At 30.9% G+C, this 18,846-nt stretch overlaps 3 protein-coding genes across 3 annotated transcripts; 2 read left to right on the forward strand and 1 right to left on the reverse strand.

The window, feature by feature from the left end:
• Positions 1-2,300: 2,300 nt before the first annotated feature.
• Positions 2,301-8,209, reverse strand: LOC131608731 (uncharacterized). Its single transcript, XM_058880259.1, has 14 exons — positions 8,055-8,209; positions 7,649-7,892; positions 5,305-5,442; positions 5,144-5,225; positions 4,945-5,021; positions 4,734-4,840; positions 4,502-4,616; positions 4,296-4,412; positions 4,083-4,174; positions 3,932-3,998; positions 3,551-3,629; positions 3,371-3,462; positions 3,034-3,177; positions 2,301-2,718 (listed from the first exon to the last, which is right to left on the reverse strand). Exons 2-14 carry the CDS (start codon positions 7,859-7,861, stop codon positions 2,698-2,700), a joined length of 1,344 nt encoding a protein of 447 aa, XP_058736242.1. The 5' UTR covers positions 7,862-7,892; positions 8,055-8,209; the 3' UTR covers positions 2,301-2,697.
• Positions 8,210-14,268: 6,059 nt separating this feature from the next.
• LOC131611041 (uncharacterized) lies at positions 14,269-15,837 on the forward strand. Its single transcript, XM_058883168.1, has one exon. The coding sequence runs from the start codon at positions 14,269-14,271 to the stop codon at positions 15,835-15,837; it is 1,569 nt and encodes a 522-aa protein (XP_058739151.1).
• Positions 15,838-16,006: 169 nt separating this feature from the next.
• Positions 16,007-17,587, forward strand: LOC131611042 (uncharacterized). The gene is made up of 2 exons (XM_058883169.1): positions 16,007-16,125; positions 16,219-17,587. Exons 1-2 carry the CDS (start codon positions 16,007-16,009, stop codon positions 17,585-17,587), a joined length of 1,488 nt encoding a protein of 495 aa, XP_058739152.1.
• Positions 17,588-18,846: the final 1,259 nt, after the last annotated feature.

The following is an 18,846-nucleotide window of genomic DNA, read 5'->3' on the forward strand; positions in this document are numbered from 1 at the left end:
TTCTGAATAAATTAAAATAGTTGGGTTCATTTTGAGTCCATTTTTATTATGATTCGGTTCGATTCAATTTGATTTTCACAGTAAACCATACTATAAACAGTCCTGTTGATGACTATATATATATATATATATATATATATATATATATATATATATATATATATATATATATATATATATTTTTGAAAACTTGAAAGTTATATGTATGTGAATACAATTTGGATGGTTAAGTAAGGAACATAAATTTAAATATTTGAAAATTATGGTTATAATGTTTGAAATTGTGATTAGCTGTGCTTTGTAGTGAGTGGTTTTCATATCTTAGTTGCCAAACAGGTTTTTTTAGACATGAAACTTGGTGATAAGTTTTGTAGTGATACCAAGAAAATGTCAGCATCTCATTAAATAAAAATCACTTTCAATGTGCTACCTCCTCATAAACACACAACATGTACTATATCATAAATTATTATTTCAAATAACATATGGAAGTGAAAACTCATCCCTTGGCATGATGAATAGAGAGACATACATTATTGTACATTTCCCACTATCCCTTTCATTTCATTAGGATAGGGATTTGGAAAATATTGGCCAACCACTTAAAGTACTTTTGAACCATAAGAAAGCCCATAAGGATTTGTTATTTGTCATTTGCAACCAACAAAAAAAGTATTTTTTGTCCACATGATAGCCCATAAAGATTTGATTCCTAGTTTACACACAAAATTTGTGCTACATACCTACCTTATCTTTTGCCTCAACAGTTCTGAATGGAATGAATAAACAAATTTTGTTTTTTTTTAAGGTTTTTTTTATTGTAAAGTAGTAATATACTTGATAATACTTTTACTTTATTATGAAGAATTACATTTGGTGGAAGATTCTTATTGTTAAGGAGGATAAAAAATTGCAAAATATGAAAAAGATGTAGAAGACAATATGAAACTACCTAGATTAAATACATTTAAAAAAAAAATACATATGACAAAAATGTTACTCATAGCCGAGATTTAGAAATACACGTGTTTTTCTTCTAAGAAGAAGTAAGACGGAGTATATGAAATATAAGTTCAACAAAATAAGAAATGTTTTAACCTAGGGATAAAAGTTGGAGACTATTTCAGCTTTCAAGTTACATAGTTTAAATATCTTGGACCTGTAATACAAAATGATGAAGAAATAAAAGGGGATATAAACTATCAATTTCAAGTTGGGTGGATGAAATAGAGAGAGTTTCAAAAAATTTATGTGACACAAAGATACAATTCAAGCTAAAGGAAAATTTTGATCAGATTGCAGTAAGACTAGCGACGTACGGAACAGAACGTTGGACTGTTAAAAAATAAAATAAATGTAACAGAGATGAGAACGTCGCGCTAGATGTCTGATAATAATAGATAAGATATGATTAGAAATGAAAACGTTAGAATGTTTGGGATAAGTAGAGCCGTCACAAAATTTCGGAGGCCCTGTGTAGGTTAAGCTGAGCTTTAATTATGACAAAACAAATAAAGGCCTTAGTTAATCACGATTTAACTTGACATATATTTTATGAGACCCTATTCAAATATAATTTTAACCATGACAAAGTTGAAGCCCTGTGCGGTAGCCCGCCTTACACGCCCTCAAAGACGGCTCAGGGGATAAGATAGAGAAAATGATGGTTTGTGTTTGTAAAAGAAGACATAAATTCAATGGTAATAAGAGTAGATAAGGTAGAAAAAAAGTCAAACAACTAAAGATAAAAGATCTAAAAAGACTATAAGAAAAATTATTTAAAAAAATCTAGACATTAACAATTTGAATAGCATCGTAGTTCTAAATAAAATATTATGATAAAAGTCGATCAATATAACCGACTCCAATGAGATAAGACTCAATTGATTAGAAGAATAAATTATTCAATACTTATATTTTTATCATCTTTCATGTTTAATTATATTTTCTTTCATATCATATTTACACTTAATTTGTAATGAAGAATCTCATTAAGACAGTTAACAATGATGCGGATTGAAATCCACAAAATCTTGGGTCAAAAAACCATTAGACATTTAGATCAAGAAATTGTAATGTAGAATTATTTATAAAATTAAGATAAAAAACTTATTTATAAAATATTTAAAGATAATTTACATATCTCAAATCTTTATATATTGACCTCTTTATTTAACTAATTATTTTTGGTCCTATTTTGACCACTTTATTTCATGTATTTGTTGACCTTTCTCAATAGATTCAATCATATAATGCACCAAGAAGTTGACATATTTCTAAGCTAATAATAATAATAAATATAAAGCAAAAGTTGTACATTGATATCTCATCTTGAAATCTATCATTTCAAGGATACAAAGTACAAAATATTTAGCAGTCATATACTATAAACAAAAGCTGCTCTTTTTTTCTCTATATATAAAAATTAAAAAAAAAGCTATGCCATGAAGAAATGTATCTTCTCCAAAATACATCATGCATCATCCATTTAGGTGACTTTATCAATAGATTAGAGAAACATTATTCATGTTCATGTTCTTGAACAAAAAGACCACCAGCTCAAAATTTGTCTCAAAAATCCACAAACATTGCTTGGTCCTCCTTGTTACTCTAAGACATTGGTGAAACAAAATATGTCTCACCATTTAACAACATAATAATTTTCTTGTCCACTAGCATATTTGCTTCCCTTCATGTTCAAACTCCAATTAACTTTAGCTGTGACAAAAAAAATTTACAATCATACAACATTATTAGATAGTGAAGCATGTTTTGAACTTTCATAATAGCAAATCATATACTATAGTTAAAAAATGTTTTAAAAACCGAACCAGACATTGAACCAGAAAAACATATGATTCATGGTTCAATTGTGTTTAACCACTTGAAACAGGATGATACCGTGGTCAAACCGTCCAAATAGTTGAACGATAGTTTGATCATGGTTCAACCAGTTGATCTGTCTGGTTCGGTTTTTAAAACATCGGAGAAAAAAAACTAATAAATAATTGCAAAGTGGGGCATAGAAATTACAATGTTATTATGAGGATTTCCCCAATAAAATCCTTGGATGAAAATTGGGAAAATGTTGCAAGCTGCTAGGACATAAATCATTAATGCATGCATGCCCATCCACTCCAAAATCGATGTCATGCGACTATATCCACATACATCAACCTTCAAGGAAGAAGAAAGAATTTAATTAGAAAACTTCAATAAACGCGTGCGAGAATAAACTCGAAACAACTTCTTGACATGTCACAAGCTTCTAATAAGCTTTTCCGTACTATCTCATAAGTGTTTGTGTCAGTAGATAAGCTCAAATAGATCAATCTAAACAGACGCTAAAAACACTAATTTAATGACTAACCATCAAGTATATTCCAACAAAGAGGATGCCAGCAGCACCAGCAGTGAGACAAGTATAACTCAATGAGTAGAGAACTTTATTTACATTCATTCCTACAACACAAAAGCTTATGTTAATTGATTAATACTACAAAGAATAGAAAATAATTAATAGACAAAAAAGAGTTAAGAGAATGGTTACCAAATAAATCCAAGAAAAGACCAGAAGCTACAAGACAAGAGGTTGGAATCATCCAGTATATGATTCTAATTCTATGATCCTGCATGTAGCAATAAGGAAACAACATCAATTTGAAGAGGAATGTAGCACTGATATTCATGTTGAAACTATGTCTGGTGTCTGACATGTGTCTGTATCTAACACTGACATAACATTGACACGATGACTTCACTCATATTGAAAGTATGTCAGGTGTCTAATATGTGTCGATATCTGACGTAACATTGACACATATAATTACACTCAAGTAAAACATTTTCTTACGAGTGTTGATATGATATGACAGTGTCGTGTCTGGTATCTGTGCTTTATATGATAAAATAGAAAAGTGTTGGGAGTTACCTTAAAATGGAGAATAATGTGACCATAATGCAAGCCAATCAAGCAGGTAACAATAGCCATCACTGAACTATAATTCCGAAGTAGACACAAAGTTAGAGATGAAAACGAAAAAGCTCAGTCGTGCTATCAATTGCAGATAGCGGAAAATCACCTTAAGAGTCCTTCGGGATCGAAAGGAGCTTGACACCAAGAAGGAGCATCAGGAGGCAAAGGTCCATTAGCAGGAGAGTTTATACTGCATTCCTATTGAAATTCAAAGAACGTTGAAACAAACAAATTAGGTATCATTTAGAAAAAAGTGCTTAACTTGGATACATTTCCGGTGTAAAAATCTCGAACAATCTTAAAACATAAAGGAACGTACAGGCATCCGCGCATATATTGGTCTCCGATAAAGATGTTGTATACCCAACAAGCTACGATCGATCATTCCAACAACATTGCAAGCTGGTCCAGTGTCGCCCCTCACTCCACATTTAACCTATCGCACGCGAAGATAGATACATAAATCATATTTTCAATCAAAAACAGAAAAAACTGCGAGAAAAAGTATGCAACATGAACACTCACAGAAAATATCAAAGGTGCTTTAGAAGGTTCTGTTGGAACTTCATACTCCCAATCAGGAACGTACATCCCATACAGCAAGCAAAGATAAAAGACCGATAGAAACAAAGCCAAAGCCCTGTTTCAGTCAAATCGGTTAACAATGGCACGATCAAGATCGGAAAAAACATGACTTGAGACACAAGTTAAGTTTTTATCATATAAGCACAAACTCTTGCATGAAAATCAAGCTTACCATTGATATCGATACTTTCTCAAAAGGGTTGATCCGCAATTGACGATATCTTCACGCTTTAGCCAAATTTCACAGAGAGCTGTAATCAAATACGCTACCGCAATTCTCTGGCATCCAAACAAAGTAAACGATTATGTAATGATCATAACTATACAAAGTAAAACCGATCAATAAGTTGTAGAACACAATACCACAAAAGTTCAATTCATACCTGCAGTATCCCCATCCATCTTATCTGCTTCAAATCCACTCCGAATGACAAATCGTTTACGCGATGAACATAACCTCCTGCGAACGACAGAATGCAAGTTTCATTATCCGGCATATACATAACATTGTAGCGTAGCGCAAATTGAATAAACCGTTACTAAAACTTGCGACAAAAACAAAGACAAGGGTTCAGGTGATACCTTGAAGAAAAATGCCTAATGCGAGAAGCTTAAGTGCCCGTAAAATTGACTTTTTAGTTGCATCAACTTTGCAAGACGGTTTCTGTTAAAGAAAAAGATTAGTTACGTTAATAAATGAACAATTTATCGAAAACGTATCAACGCAAATTCAAATAATATACCTTGTATGTGAATGCTAGTGAAACACCAACAATGAATAGAAAAAATGGCATTACAAAATCTGCTATTGTTAATCCATTCCATGGAGAATGATTGAGTGCTGGAATGAGTCCTCCAGCATCATCCACCAAAATCATAAGCTGCATTAAGTTTCATAAATTCACTATTAGCACAAACTAACATTTGTCTAGTTAAATCAAGTTCAGTCAGCTCAGTTGGTAGCTCTGCAGAGACATTCAATCATAGGGGTTCCGGTTCGTGAATCAACAAACTAATCTTTGGGGCAATGCATCTTCTACTTCATCATATATTCATTAATTACACTAAGACAAAATATGAACCTCAAGACAATAACTTCCTAACTAAATTTGTCGTTTTCAAACTATAAACATGATTGAATTATGTATCATGTGTATTGTTGGAAGAAAGAAAGAAGCAAAAGTGTACAATCCCATGTGAACATCACCAAATATTCTAGTATTTATTAGGAACACCAAACAAATTCAATGCCTAAATAAACACCTCAAATAACATGATTACAACTTCTTTTAAAATCACACCTACGAACCACAGACACCAGAAACACAACATTGACATGTCATGTCTGATAATAACATAATCACATGTATCGGTGTCGGTTTCAGACAGTGACACAAATAAACATTTTTTCATAGGTGTCAGTGCTACATAATATAATATAATTTGATGTGCATGTAATATGTTATGACATGTAAAAGTATCACATGAAGATTGCTAGTTACAAAAGCAAATAACACACAAGCATTGCGTTTCAAAGTCATCTCCCATTGATAAAGCAACATAGTGGTGATTGAGGAGTCGGTTAGGCACATTACATCTAACCAACCAACCATACTTTATTATCACACCTTTTTTTGACAATGATATTTCTATTTATAATAAACCTTAAACTTTATTTATTTAATACTAATACATCATTTTTATTAGCCTAATCCATTTACAATAATTTTTTATGGAGGAGGTGCAAAAATTAAAATTACCTATATGAATGAGTCATGAAAATAAGCTACGTTTCACAAGACACGTAAATACTTTATTTATTGCGTATGATTGAGATATATTCTCCACTTTAGTTTTATTCATATCATATCAAGATATATTTATTTATTTATTCCTTAAAATTACAATATTTTTCCTAAAATTACACTAGAGAAAATATTAAATAAAATACAAAAAAAGAAAATTGGCTCAAATAGAAAAAAAAATTATTCTTTTGACCATCTAAATAGAATAATAGTAATAATAATAAAGGAAATATATTATTATTTTCTATAAGAAGATATTAAAAAAAATAAGAGAATATTGTGAAATTCTATGTAATGGGTACATATATTCTTTTAAAATGGACGGCTATGCAGATGAATGAATATAGAAAATAAGTAAAAAATTATTATAGGTTAACGAACTTCATACAAGTGGGAACAAAAAATATCTTATACTATAATAATATTAATAATAAATAAAGCTATAATAGGTTAACAAATTCTACAAAAATAAAAAAAAATAAAAATATCTTACTAGATTTAGAAATTTAACAATCATTACCATTTCATAAATTTTCAAGATAACTATCAACTTATATTAATTTTAGTAAATTCTTTTCTAAACAAAATTCATCATTCACCCAACTAAATAACATGATTATCATAAGAAAAACAAATAATCTAAATTAAAAATGTATCATATATACAAAAAAAAACATTATAATACTTTTCAACTATTATTTTTTTTTGTCTAATCGAATGATAATAATCATTAAAAACTCAAACACACAATTGTAAGTATTAGTATTCAAACTCAGATGACACATTCAACTAAACAATATCGAGTTCTGCCAGTTGAATAATTTTCCAGACTTTAAAAATCCAATTATGTATATAAAATAATGAAAGAATATAATGAGAAGAATTTAATAAGAAAGGGTCAAGTAGCCGTAATCCTATTTTAATGGACGGTTCTCTAATTAACCAACAAACTAATCTAAATCTTATTAATTAAAACAATTTAACACGAAACATAATTCTTCTTAACTTTAATTTAAAGCAACCTCACTTTACCACGTGCACCTCTTTGGATTCTTCAACCAACAATTTGGGTATAGCATCAAAATCTAACCCCAAAAAACAAAAAATATCTCTCTCTCTAACCCTAAAAAAAATTATCTAATATTTCATAAATATTAACAATATTATTATTATTTTGAGACAATAATACAAACACCAAAACACAACAAAACGACGTCGTTTGCTTAATCAAAAAAATCAACACTAATTAAAGCAATTAACAAGAAAGGTGGAGAGAGATTACCGCAACGGTGAGGCCACGAAAAACATCAAGTGAAAGCAAACGCTGAGATTTAGGTTGTTCATCAACAACAATCTTGTTCTTCAGTTTCATTGTTGTTGAAGAATCTGAGATCTGGTTCTTGTTATTATCATGTTCTTGTTCATGTTCTTGATTTCCAATTTCCAAATCTTCTTCATTCTCTTCAAAACTCTTTATTGCTTCATAATTCCTCATCTTTTTTTTTTCTTCAATTCTTCTCAATCATCTATAATATATACACACATTCAACAATAATCAAATTAAAAAAATAATAAAAATAATAATAATGAAAATAACAAAAATGTAAAAAGATTGTGATATTTTTTTATATATGGTTAAAGAGAAAAGAGAGAAAAGAAAAAGAGGAGAAGGTGTTTTTTTCTCTTACTTGAGGAAAGAATGCAATGTTGATGGAAAGTTATGAAGATTTGTTGTTGAAGTGCAAAAGAACTATGAGAGTCTTTTTCTTACTGTTTTCTTGAGCTTAGATTTTGGTTTTCTTTACCTCACACACTTTTATAGCCGATTTATAGAGTGCACACAAATACATGAATAATTTTTTTTATTTTTTTATTATTTTTTTTTTGTGGAGATTTATTGTTTTATTTAATTTTTTTATTTGTTGTACTTGATAGGTACTAGTACAATGTTTCCGGAAAAAAAATCTCCATCTCATATATATTAGATGTAGATAACAACATTTTATAACAAACTTTTTTGAAGAAGGAAAAAAATAACAAAGTTTAATTCATAATAATCTCATTTAAAATGTTTTTTAATTTATTTTTTTTGTTAATTAATTTTTTTGCTCGTACATTTCTTCAAATATGTATTTTATTTGATATGATTTTAGAAATTTATATAATAATATGAATATATGAATATTTTTTAAAAATTAGTTTTTTAAATTTAGAAATGTATAAATATATGAATATTTTTTAAAAATTAAGGTTTTTTTTTTAATTACGTTTATAATGACAGGTAGATACCTTATCCGATAAATATTAGTTGAATTAAATAAATGTAGGAGTTTGATTTTTGACAGTAGTATTTATTTATATTTATGAATTAAATTTATAAAATAATAATTTTAAAAGAAATTTATCTATATTAATTATCAAAATTAATGCTAGATATTAAAATTATAGTAAGTGGTTAAATAAAAAATCAAATTAATAATAAATTAATCTTATAAAAATTTAGTTGATGTTTATGAATCAACTTTGCACTTTAATAGGTTAGGATATATTTTAAAATAGTAAGTAGTTTAAAAATTTACTTAAAAATATTGTTACATAGAAATAATTTTCTATTTTGGAATAATTAAATAATACTCTAAATGGATTCTTTTTATAAAAAACTATATGAATTTATTAAACTAATGAATATAAAATAACTTAAAATTTTAATTAAAAAATAAGAATTTAAAAGATATACACTGACAATATATTACGCTGTCATCAATGAAAATATATCATTTTATCATATTATATAAATAATTTTAAAATTCTTTTAATTTGGCATGTTTTAAAATTCTTTTAATTTGACATGATATATGATTCCATCTGTTATAAAACTAACTAAAACAATAGAGATCAAAGAGAGGTAGAGAAGAAAGAGAACAATATTATCTTATCTTATTCCAAGTGTGCTTTACATTGTAATATGAGTCTCTATTTATAGGACTCAAGGGAGATAGAAAATCACACATATTAAACACATATTAAGTATGGAATAAGAAGATGAAGAATTAGGAAAGGATGGACATCCACTAACATAAATATTCATAACACTCCCCCTTGGATGTCCATTGAGGATATGCCTCGTTAAAACCTTACTAAAAAAAACCCAGTGGGAAAAATTCTAGTGAAGGAAAAAGAGTACAATATCCTTTGAATGTGAATTGCCTCGTTAAAAACCTTACCAGGAAAACCCAATGGGACAAAACCATGGTGAAGGAAAAAAGAGTGCAAAACATATGTATTTCTCCCCCTCATGTAGACATTTACATGTGAGACGATATTCTTTGTAGTCGTTGCTTAAAATGTCCTCTTCGAAGTGCCTTCATGTAGTGGTAATAGTTATGCAGGATTTTATGAGGTTGTTGCCATGATTTGTTTCATAGATCTCCATGAAATGGTTGTACCATCACATGTAAATAAATAACCTCTTTCTGATCTACCATTGTGAGAATCTAACAAGTAACCTGCATCTCTAAGATAACGAAGTATATGTTTGACCGCTTTCCAATTTCTTCGTGTAGGTGAATAATTCTATCTTACTTATAGATTGACCGCAAATGATATATCATGATGTGTATATTTAGCAAGGTGCATTAGTACTCCAATTGCACTAAGATATGGTACTTCAGGACCAAGCAATTTTTATCCTTTTCTCGAGGCCTAAAAAGATCTTTCTCCACATCTAATGATCTAACAACCATATTGGAGTAATCAACATGTGACATTTGTTCATATAGAATCATTTCAACACTTTTCAATATAGCCTTCTTGATGTACAATTTGCAAACCTAGACATATTTTGTCTTTTCTAGGTCCTTCATCTCAAACTCTTTATTTAAACAATTTATAGCTTTTGGAAGCTCTTCAGGAGTTCCAATAATACTTATATCATCCACATAGACAACTATTATTGCAAATACTTTTCCACATCATTTTATGAAAATACAAGGACAAATTGAGTTATTAGTATATTCATCATTTAGTAAATATTCACTGAGGCGATTATACCACATGCATCCAGATTGTTTTAACCCATAGAGAAATTTGTTCAATTTGATGGAGTAGTTTTCTCGAGATCCAAAATTATGTGCCTCTGGTATATTGAACCCTTCAGGGAGTTTCAGGTAAATGTCACTATTAAGTGAACCATATAAATAAGATGTCATTACACCCATCATGTTCAAATTAAGCCCTTCATGTGTTACAAGGCTAATTAATTATAAAAAAAATTGATTGAATCCACTACAGGTGAATATGTTTTATCAAAATCAATCTTAGGTCTTTGTGAAAATCATTGAGCAATAAATCAAACTTTATATCATTCTTATTTTCTTTTTCACAAAAACTCATTTATATCACATTAGTTTCACATCTTGAGGTGTTCAGACTACAGGTCCAACAGTGAGTTACTTGTAAAGTGAGTTTAATTCTTCTTCAATTGAATATATTTATTTTGGCCAATTCTCACTTAGTCTACAATCTTTAATAGACTTTGACTCATGATCCTCGTTATCATTGATAACTTTTAGTGCTATATTGCATACAAAGACGTTGTCAATATTGACTTTACTTGGTTATCTCAATTTCGGTTCCATTCCATTTCATCCATGACATAATTTATCGAGATCTCTTTATTTCATATTTCAAGTACTTGATTTGTTCTTCTGGAACTGAAAATTAAATTAGGTCAAAGTGCTCTTAGCATTTTCATATCCTCACTTGGGTCATCTTTAGTTTCTTTTCTTAGTAGAGGACTTTTAACATTGGAACCGACTTTCATACCACGCTTCAGGCGCAGCAACAACTCATTCGCAATATTATATTATCCAATAGGAGAACCCACTTTGAGTGGAGTATTACCAGCTGATAATTTATTTCATAAACTTTGCAAATGAATAATATTTTGAACTTTTGGTTCATATTGATTTGTTCGAGGATCAAGACAACAATTTATTTTAACTTGTTCATTTGAACTTCTTGTTCATGATTTCAGCTATTCATTTCCCTCCCCCTAATATTGGGAAAATTAATTTATCGAGTGATAATCAGCCTACTGGGCTGCAATCAAGTATTTGATTATTTTCTCAAATTATATCCCCAAAATTGAGATTCATATTAATTATATTCTTCCAATATTCTTTCATGACTCATCTTAATGTATTATATTGGAGCAATTGGAATATACACAACACATTCAAATGTTCATTTAGATGAGAAGTATTAGAATAAATTAGGGAGGACTAAGATATAGTATCTTGTTGGCTTAATGCGAATAAATATCTTAATATCATACTTTGGGTGTTTCAAATATATAATTTAGAATTGATGATCTCATAAGTATCAACCATATAATTAACTTTAGACGTCTAAAGAATGGATCTTCGGGTCCATTTTCTTTTTATGAATATATATTATATGATATTCAATATCAATTTTAATAATATATGTGATACTTATACAGGAATTTCTAAAAAAATCCAGAACACAAGATCTTAGTCTAATTAGTTGAAAAAATAATTTCACAAACTTCTGGTTGTGAGTAGAGACATATGCATGATATTTTAGTCGATGCAACAATTAATGTCATAAAAACGCAATTTCTCAAATTTTTATTTTCCTTTAGAAACACACAAAAATTGACTGGATTGAAGAAACTTCTGGTTCTTCAATACAAATTATTCGCATCATATTATATCCGAGATGACCCAACCGGTTTTACCAACGATACATTTAAGTATAATTTGTAAACTACTTGTTTACAATGACATGTGCTTCAATTGTACTAATATAAGTGTAGTACGAGCCCGAGAAAAAAGACGGTAGCTTTTCTATTACACATTTTCTATCCAAATTATGTTGTGTAATACAACGATATTCGATACCTCCAATATAATTCAAAACCAATATAATAGTATTTCATTATTAAACACTTTAATCAAATACATTCATATGAACATATGATCATATAATTATCAAACAATTACCCCTTATAAAATTAAACATATTTAATCATACAATATTATATCACTAAAATTATATCGTCATATAATTAATTTGATTTTCTATCCTTCAGGGATGTATAAATTCTTCAGGAACTATAAAAATAATTTATTTTTCTATCTTTCATGGATGCTTGATAAGTTCTTCAGGAACTATATAAATAATTTGTTATAAACAATAATCTAAAAATATAATCATCCTTTTGGGATGCATTAAAATTATGTGTGTCATTCTTCCGGAATGACAATATTTTAATGAGCATATTACAAGTTATAAAATTTTATATTGATAAATCAAAAAAAAAATCTTTATGAAATCTTTAGAGATATTTTAGTATTCTACCTGCAATCCTTCTAGGATGTATGGAAATTACAATTGATATTATCCTAATCAAATAACATATAATAGCTTGAAACTAAATCAAACAAAGAAAAACATACCTGAGAGCTTCGTGCTGATAACGTGTTATAAAACTAACTAAAACAATAGAGATCAAAGAGAGGTAGAGAAGAAAGAGAACAATATTATCTTATCTTATTCCAAGTGTGCTTTACATTGTAATATGAGTCTCTATTTATAGGACTCAAGGGAGATAGAAAATCACACATATTAAACACATATTAAGTATGGAATAAGAAGATGAAGAATTAGGAAAGGATGGACATCCACTAACATAAATATTCATAACACCATCCTTTTTCTCAATAATAAATAAATAAAAATGAAATTTGATATTAGTGATTTTGTGGGCATTAAGAGGATCGCAATCTCTAAGAAAATACTTAAAATTGCATAGTCATACAATAATTAAAATTGATTATGCATTTGAAAAGAGAGAATAACTTTTGATTCTCTAGCATTTTTAGAGAACCATGTTTATAGCAAAGTCAATAATTCATGGACCATTTAATAAATTCTAGGCACACATTGCAAGGCTTAAGAGGTAGTAGTACTAATTTCAATGGTCCAAACTCCTCTCTAAATATAGTCACATTTTCTCTAATAGCCATTATTGTTTTATCTCCTTTTTAAGTATTTTATTTTCAATACAAACTAGTAATATACCCGTGCGTCTGCACGGGTAAAAATGATTTAGTAATATAAAATTATACTGTAAATTAAAAGTAATATTTATATATATTTAGCTGCAAATTGAAAATAAGAATTTCGTGTCTCAAATAAAGATAATTGTTAGTTAAAAAAAAGTATTTTGCTGATAATGCCCCGTGAAAAAAATAAAAATTTTGACATTTGAATATAAAAATTGTGTTTTAAATAAAGGCAAATGTTTATTAAAATAAAATATGTATTTTGTTGATAGTGGCCCGTGAGAAAAAGAAAATATTTTGACATTTGAAAATATAAATTTTATGTCTCAAATAAAGACATATGTTAATTATAATAAAATAGGTGTGAGAAAAAGAAAAATTTAACTGACAATGATTCACGAGAAAAAGAGAATTTTTGTTATTTTAAAAATAAAAATTTAAAATATTGCGAATATGAGAAAGCTGAATATGAGTGGAAACCGAAGTATTGCGATAAATGCCAGATGGTTGGACACAATTGTGAAAACAGGATCAAGAAGAAGGAATGGCAACAGAAAAGTGCACCTCTGACTATTGTTGATCCACCAGAAGTCATAGAGGAAGCAAGCTCGAAGTCTAAGGTTGAAATCCCTAAGGCTAAGGTAGATAGTTCTGGATTATTTGATGCTGATATCTGGACAGTTATAGGAAAGAGTGGCAATGGACGTGGCAAGGCCAATGAATTGGGTTCCACATCTCAGGTTAAATGTGCTAATGGATATGATGTCCTAGGGGTTGTGAATGAGCCTCTAGTGGCTTTTGATAGAGGTCCATGATTGTGTCGTGGAATATCCGGGGACTGAATAAGGTGGGGAAGATTAAAGAGATTAAAACCCGGCTCTTAAATCTTCATCCTATAATTAGCATCTTAGTCGAAACTAGAGTCAAGAAGTGTAAAGCTAATAAGATTAGGGAGAGTCTTGGAGTTCCAGGTTGCTATGTTGACAACTATCAAGATCACCCTAATGGGCGTATCTGGATTGTGTGGGATGATTCTAAGGTGAACCTAAGAGTATGCAATAGTTCAAGCCAACATATTCACTGTGGTGTGTACAAGTTGAATGGAGAATTTTTATTTTGGCTAACAGGTATCTATGCCCATAATCAGTTGGAGTTGCGAAGGAAGCTATGGAAGGAGATCATCAAAATTCACTCTACTCAAACTGGTCCATGGTGTGCCATTGGAGATTATAACAATGTTGCATCTGCTCAAGACAGAATTGGGGGGAAATTGGTTGGTATCCACGAGTACTGTGACCTTATTCACATGATGCAAATTACTGAAATGGCAGAGATGGATAATGTGGGAGAACATTTCACTTGGTCCAATAGGCATATCACAGGCACCATCTATTCTCGCATTGATCGTGCTATCTGCAATAGTGACTGGTTTCTAAAGTATAATAACCATACTCTTAGTGTTTTACCTCCTAACCTATCTGACCATTCTATGTTGTTTATCAGTGGCCCTGCTGAAGGTAGACGGAATAACCATTTTAAATTCAATAATTATCTGCTGGATATTAATGGTTTTCAGGTTATGGCAAAGGAGTCTTGGGAGAAGCCTGTGAGGGGTTCTGCAATGCAACGACTTTGGTTTAAACTCCAAAGGTTGAAGAAGGATGTTAAGCGGTTTAGTAGAGATAATGGCAATCTGATGAGCACACTGCAGGATGTTAGAGCTAAACTCCATCAGGCCCAGCTGGAGCTTTCCAATAACAGGCAGGATCCTAGCATTATAGAGAGGATAAAGCAGCTTTCTAATGATATCAATATGATCCATGAGCATGAGTATTCCAGGATGCGTCAAAGGACAAAACTCAACTGGATAAGGCAGGGTGATGATAATTCCAAATTTTTCTTTGCTTATCTCAAGACAAGACAGAACAAAAGCTGTATCAAATTTCTGCAAAAAGAGAATGGAGACATTATAACTGAGCAGAATGATCTTGAGAATGAAGTTATGGATTTTTATGGCAGTCTCATGGGGGATCGGGTTAGGCACATTCAACATATAGATATTGCTGCTATGAGGGAAGGAAAACAATTGGATATGGATCAGCAGATGGAACTCACTTGCCAAGTCACGATTCCAGAAATTGAAGCTGCCCTAAAAGGTATTGGTGATTATAAATCTCCTGGAATTGATGGTTTTAATGCCAAGTTGTTTAAAAAGTGCTGGCCTTTTATGAAAAAAGATATTGTGGATGCTGTTACTGAATTCTTTCGGACAGGTGTGATTGATAGTAGATTTAATAAAACTGTGGTCACGCTCATTCCGAAAGCCAATTGCGGGTTGTACCACCTTCCTAAAGATTATATCAAAAATTCTCACTGCTAGATTGAGGAAAGTTCTTCCGAGCGTCATCAACTTGAATCAAGCTGCTTTCGTGGTAGGACAAGACATACACAACCATATTCATCTTGCTTATGAATTATTGAAGGGTTATGAGAGGAAAACAGGGACGCCCCGTTGTATGTTTCAGATTGACTTACAGAAGGCGTACGATATGGTTCATTGGGATGCCTTGGTTTGTATAATGAAGGAGATGGGAATACCGAATATCTTTACTAATTGGGTGATGAACTTAGTCAATTCTGTTTGTTATGTTTTTAAAGTCAATGGCAGGTACACTAACAATTTGCAAGCAAGAAGAGGTATTCGTTAGGGCGATCCCGTATCCCCTCTCCTATTTGTTTTGATGATTGAATATCTTAACAGATGTATGGTGAGGATGCAGCGTGCTCCGGAATTTCATCATCATGCCAAATGCAAGCCACTTGAACTAACGAATCTTGCGTTTGCTGACGATATTTTACTATTTTGTAGAGGCGAAGCACAGTCTGTCCAGCTCCTAATGAATACTTTTCAGAGTTTTTCTGCTTCTACAGGGCTTATTTTCAACCCTCGAAAATGTAAGGCCTTTTATGGTAGTGTTGATGACGAGAACCGGCGACTTATCCAAGCAATTACAGGGTTTGATGAAGGAAAGTTTCCTGTTCGTTACCTGGGAGTTCCCCTCAGCAGTAAGAAACTCAGTTTGAACCAATATCTTCCTCTTGTTGATAAAATTACTAGCAGAATTCGACACTGGTCCTCAAAGATGCTTAGCTATGCTGGTCGTGTTCAACTTGTTCGTAGCGTTATTGGGTCCATAACTCAGTATTGGATGCTTAACTTTCCCCTCCCCAAATCTGTTTTGAAGCAAATTAATACGATTTGCCGCACTTTTGTGTGGACAGGTAAATCGGAGACTAGCAGGAAAAGCCTGGTGGCTTGGCATAAAGTATGCAGCCCGCGTAAGCAAGGAGGACTGGGATTACTAAATCTTGCCATTTGGAATCAAGTAACACTCCTTAAATGCCTTTGGAACATTTGCAACAAAAGTGATAGCCTTTGGATCCGATGGATCCATAAGGTTTATTTGAAAGGGAAGGATGTCATGGAGGTCGAGGCGGGGCAGAGCTGGACATGGATAATGAAGAAAGTTATGAATTGCAAACCGTTGATCGCTTCAATCAATTTGGACTGGCAGCGTATGCTCTCTATCAGTAAGTTTTCTATGAAAACTGTGTACAACCGATTGATTGATGGTAATTCTGTTTGTTGGCACATTCTGTTGCGACGCAATATTGCTCGACCTAGAGCCCGTATTACTCTGTGGATGATGTGTCATGGCCAGCTTCCTACCAAGGAAAGGTTGTACAGATTTGGGATGTTGGATAATAAGAAGTGCAGTTTATGTGATCAAGTGGAGGAAACAGTGGATCACCTCTTCTTTGAGTGTCCTGCTACTAAGAGAATATGGAATGCAATTCTATACTGGCTGAATATTCATCACTGTCCTTTGCCTTGGAACCTAGAGCTGAATTGGATTTTGGAGAAAACTAAAGGAAAAGGTTGGAGAGCTATGCTCCTTAAGCTGGCTTTAACGGAAACAGTTCATGAAATTTGGTTATTTCGTAATGATTTTATCTTCAATAGCGATACTCATAGAAATAAAATAGTGGAAAAGATTATTGATTGTATAGCATATAGAGGATGGGTTAATAGAAAACTTAGATTGCATGTGGCAAATCTAATGTTATAGGCTTCCTTTGGATGGCTGAATCCTAATTTGGATTGCCTTGTGTGTACTGTTTTTTTGAATTAATACACCCCTTTGATTGGTTCAAAAAAAAATAAAAATTTTGTGTAAATTTTAAAAATATATTAATAATATTTTTAATAATAGTAAATAAATAAAAATGTTTTTATATAGTGTAAAATCTATTTAAATACAAATATAAATTTAAAATGAATTATTTAAATTTAAATGAATAATAATAATAATAATTTAAATTCAACTGTATTGAATAATGTTATATAAAAAAAAAAGAATTTGTATGATAAAGAAAGAAAAAAAAAGGGAAATTTTAATGTTTGAAAAAAAAAATTATTGTGAAATTTAAACCACAATGGTTTTACTAAAGTGGTTTTATTGAAGAGAGAGATAAAAGTTATTTAGAAGTGAAGTGTGTTGAAATGAGATGGTGGTTTGTCCATTACTTTATTACATGTGGTAACATTAGAAATGATGGGAAGGTTAAAAAAATAGGTTGATTATGAATAGACCATTTTAACCTTTGTGCTTTGTAAATTTAAAAACAGAAAAGGGTATTTTAGAGAGTGTGGTGGTATCTTTTATTAATGGCTAGATAGTTGATTTTACTTTAAGAGTTTAAGGGTAGAAGTCGTCCATACTATTAGGTACGGGTGGGTAATACGGGTTGTGGCTCGTTGGGCTGGTCAGCACACTCGGGTTGAGATTTTTTGCCCTCCACCTATTAAAGTTGGCACCGTCAAAATCCGTCGTTCGTCAATGCTTGTCCCGCCAAAATCTGTCTCGCTTATTCGTTCAGCCTATTCTACTTTAAGTCCGCATTTTTTTAATTAATTTTAATAATTATAATTTTTGATGGTTTAATCTATACATTTATTTATAAGTGTATGTAACATTTTTTAAATAAAATTTGTTAAAGAAATATTTTATAAAAAAATATTTTAAAAAATAAGCGTAAAAATTAATTGAAAGGTAAAAAAGTTTATTAATATATTAAAAAATGTAAAAATAAATTAATAAAAAAATAGACGGGCAAGTCCGTCGTCCGCCAACCCGCCACTTTGGCGAGACGGCATAATTTTTAGGCCCATTTCGATTTGACGGGTTTGTCTAATCCGCTTTTTTTTTACGGACATAAAGCAGGACAGACATAAGACGGTACAGGCCGGGCGGCCTGTTTTGTCACCTCCTCCTTTGGTTGAACGCTATGATTAAAATTTGAATATTATTGTAAATATGAATTTATA

Source organism: Vicia villosa, linkage group LG6, assembly GCF_029867415.1.
Source record: "Vicia villosa cultivar HV-30 ecotype Madison, WI linkage group LG6, Vvil1.0, whole genome shotgun sequence".
In the NCBI taxonomy this organism is placed as follows: domain Eukaryota; kingdom Viridiplantae; phylum Streptophyta; class Magnoliopsida; order Fabales; family Fabaceae; genus Vicia; species Vicia villosa.

Coding starts and splice junctions, on each gene's coding strand:
- LOC131608731 (XM_058880259.1), bottom strand. CDS start 7,861: ATGAGGAATTATGAAGCAATAAAGAGTTTTGAAGAGAATGAAGAAGAT. Junction 4,617..4,733: donor AGAAAGTATCGATATCAATG/GTAAGCTTGATT, acceptor TGACTGAAACAG/GGCTTTGGCTTTGTTTCTAT. Junction 3,630..3,931: donor ACATTATTCTCCATTTTAAG/GTAACTCCCAAC, acceptor TGCTACATGCAG/GATCATAGAATTAGAATCAT.
- LOC131611041 (XM_058883168.1), top strand. CDS start 14,269: ATGATTGTGTCGTGGAATATCCGGGGACTGAATAAGGTGGGGAAGATT.
- LOC131611042 (XM_058883169.1), top strand. CDS start 16,007: ATGGTTCATTGGGATGCCTTGGTTTGTATAATGAAGGAGATGGGAATA. Junction 16,126..16,218: donor GTTTTTAAAGTCAATGGCAG/GTACACTAACAA, acceptor ATATCTTAACAG/ATGTATGGTGAGGATGCAGC.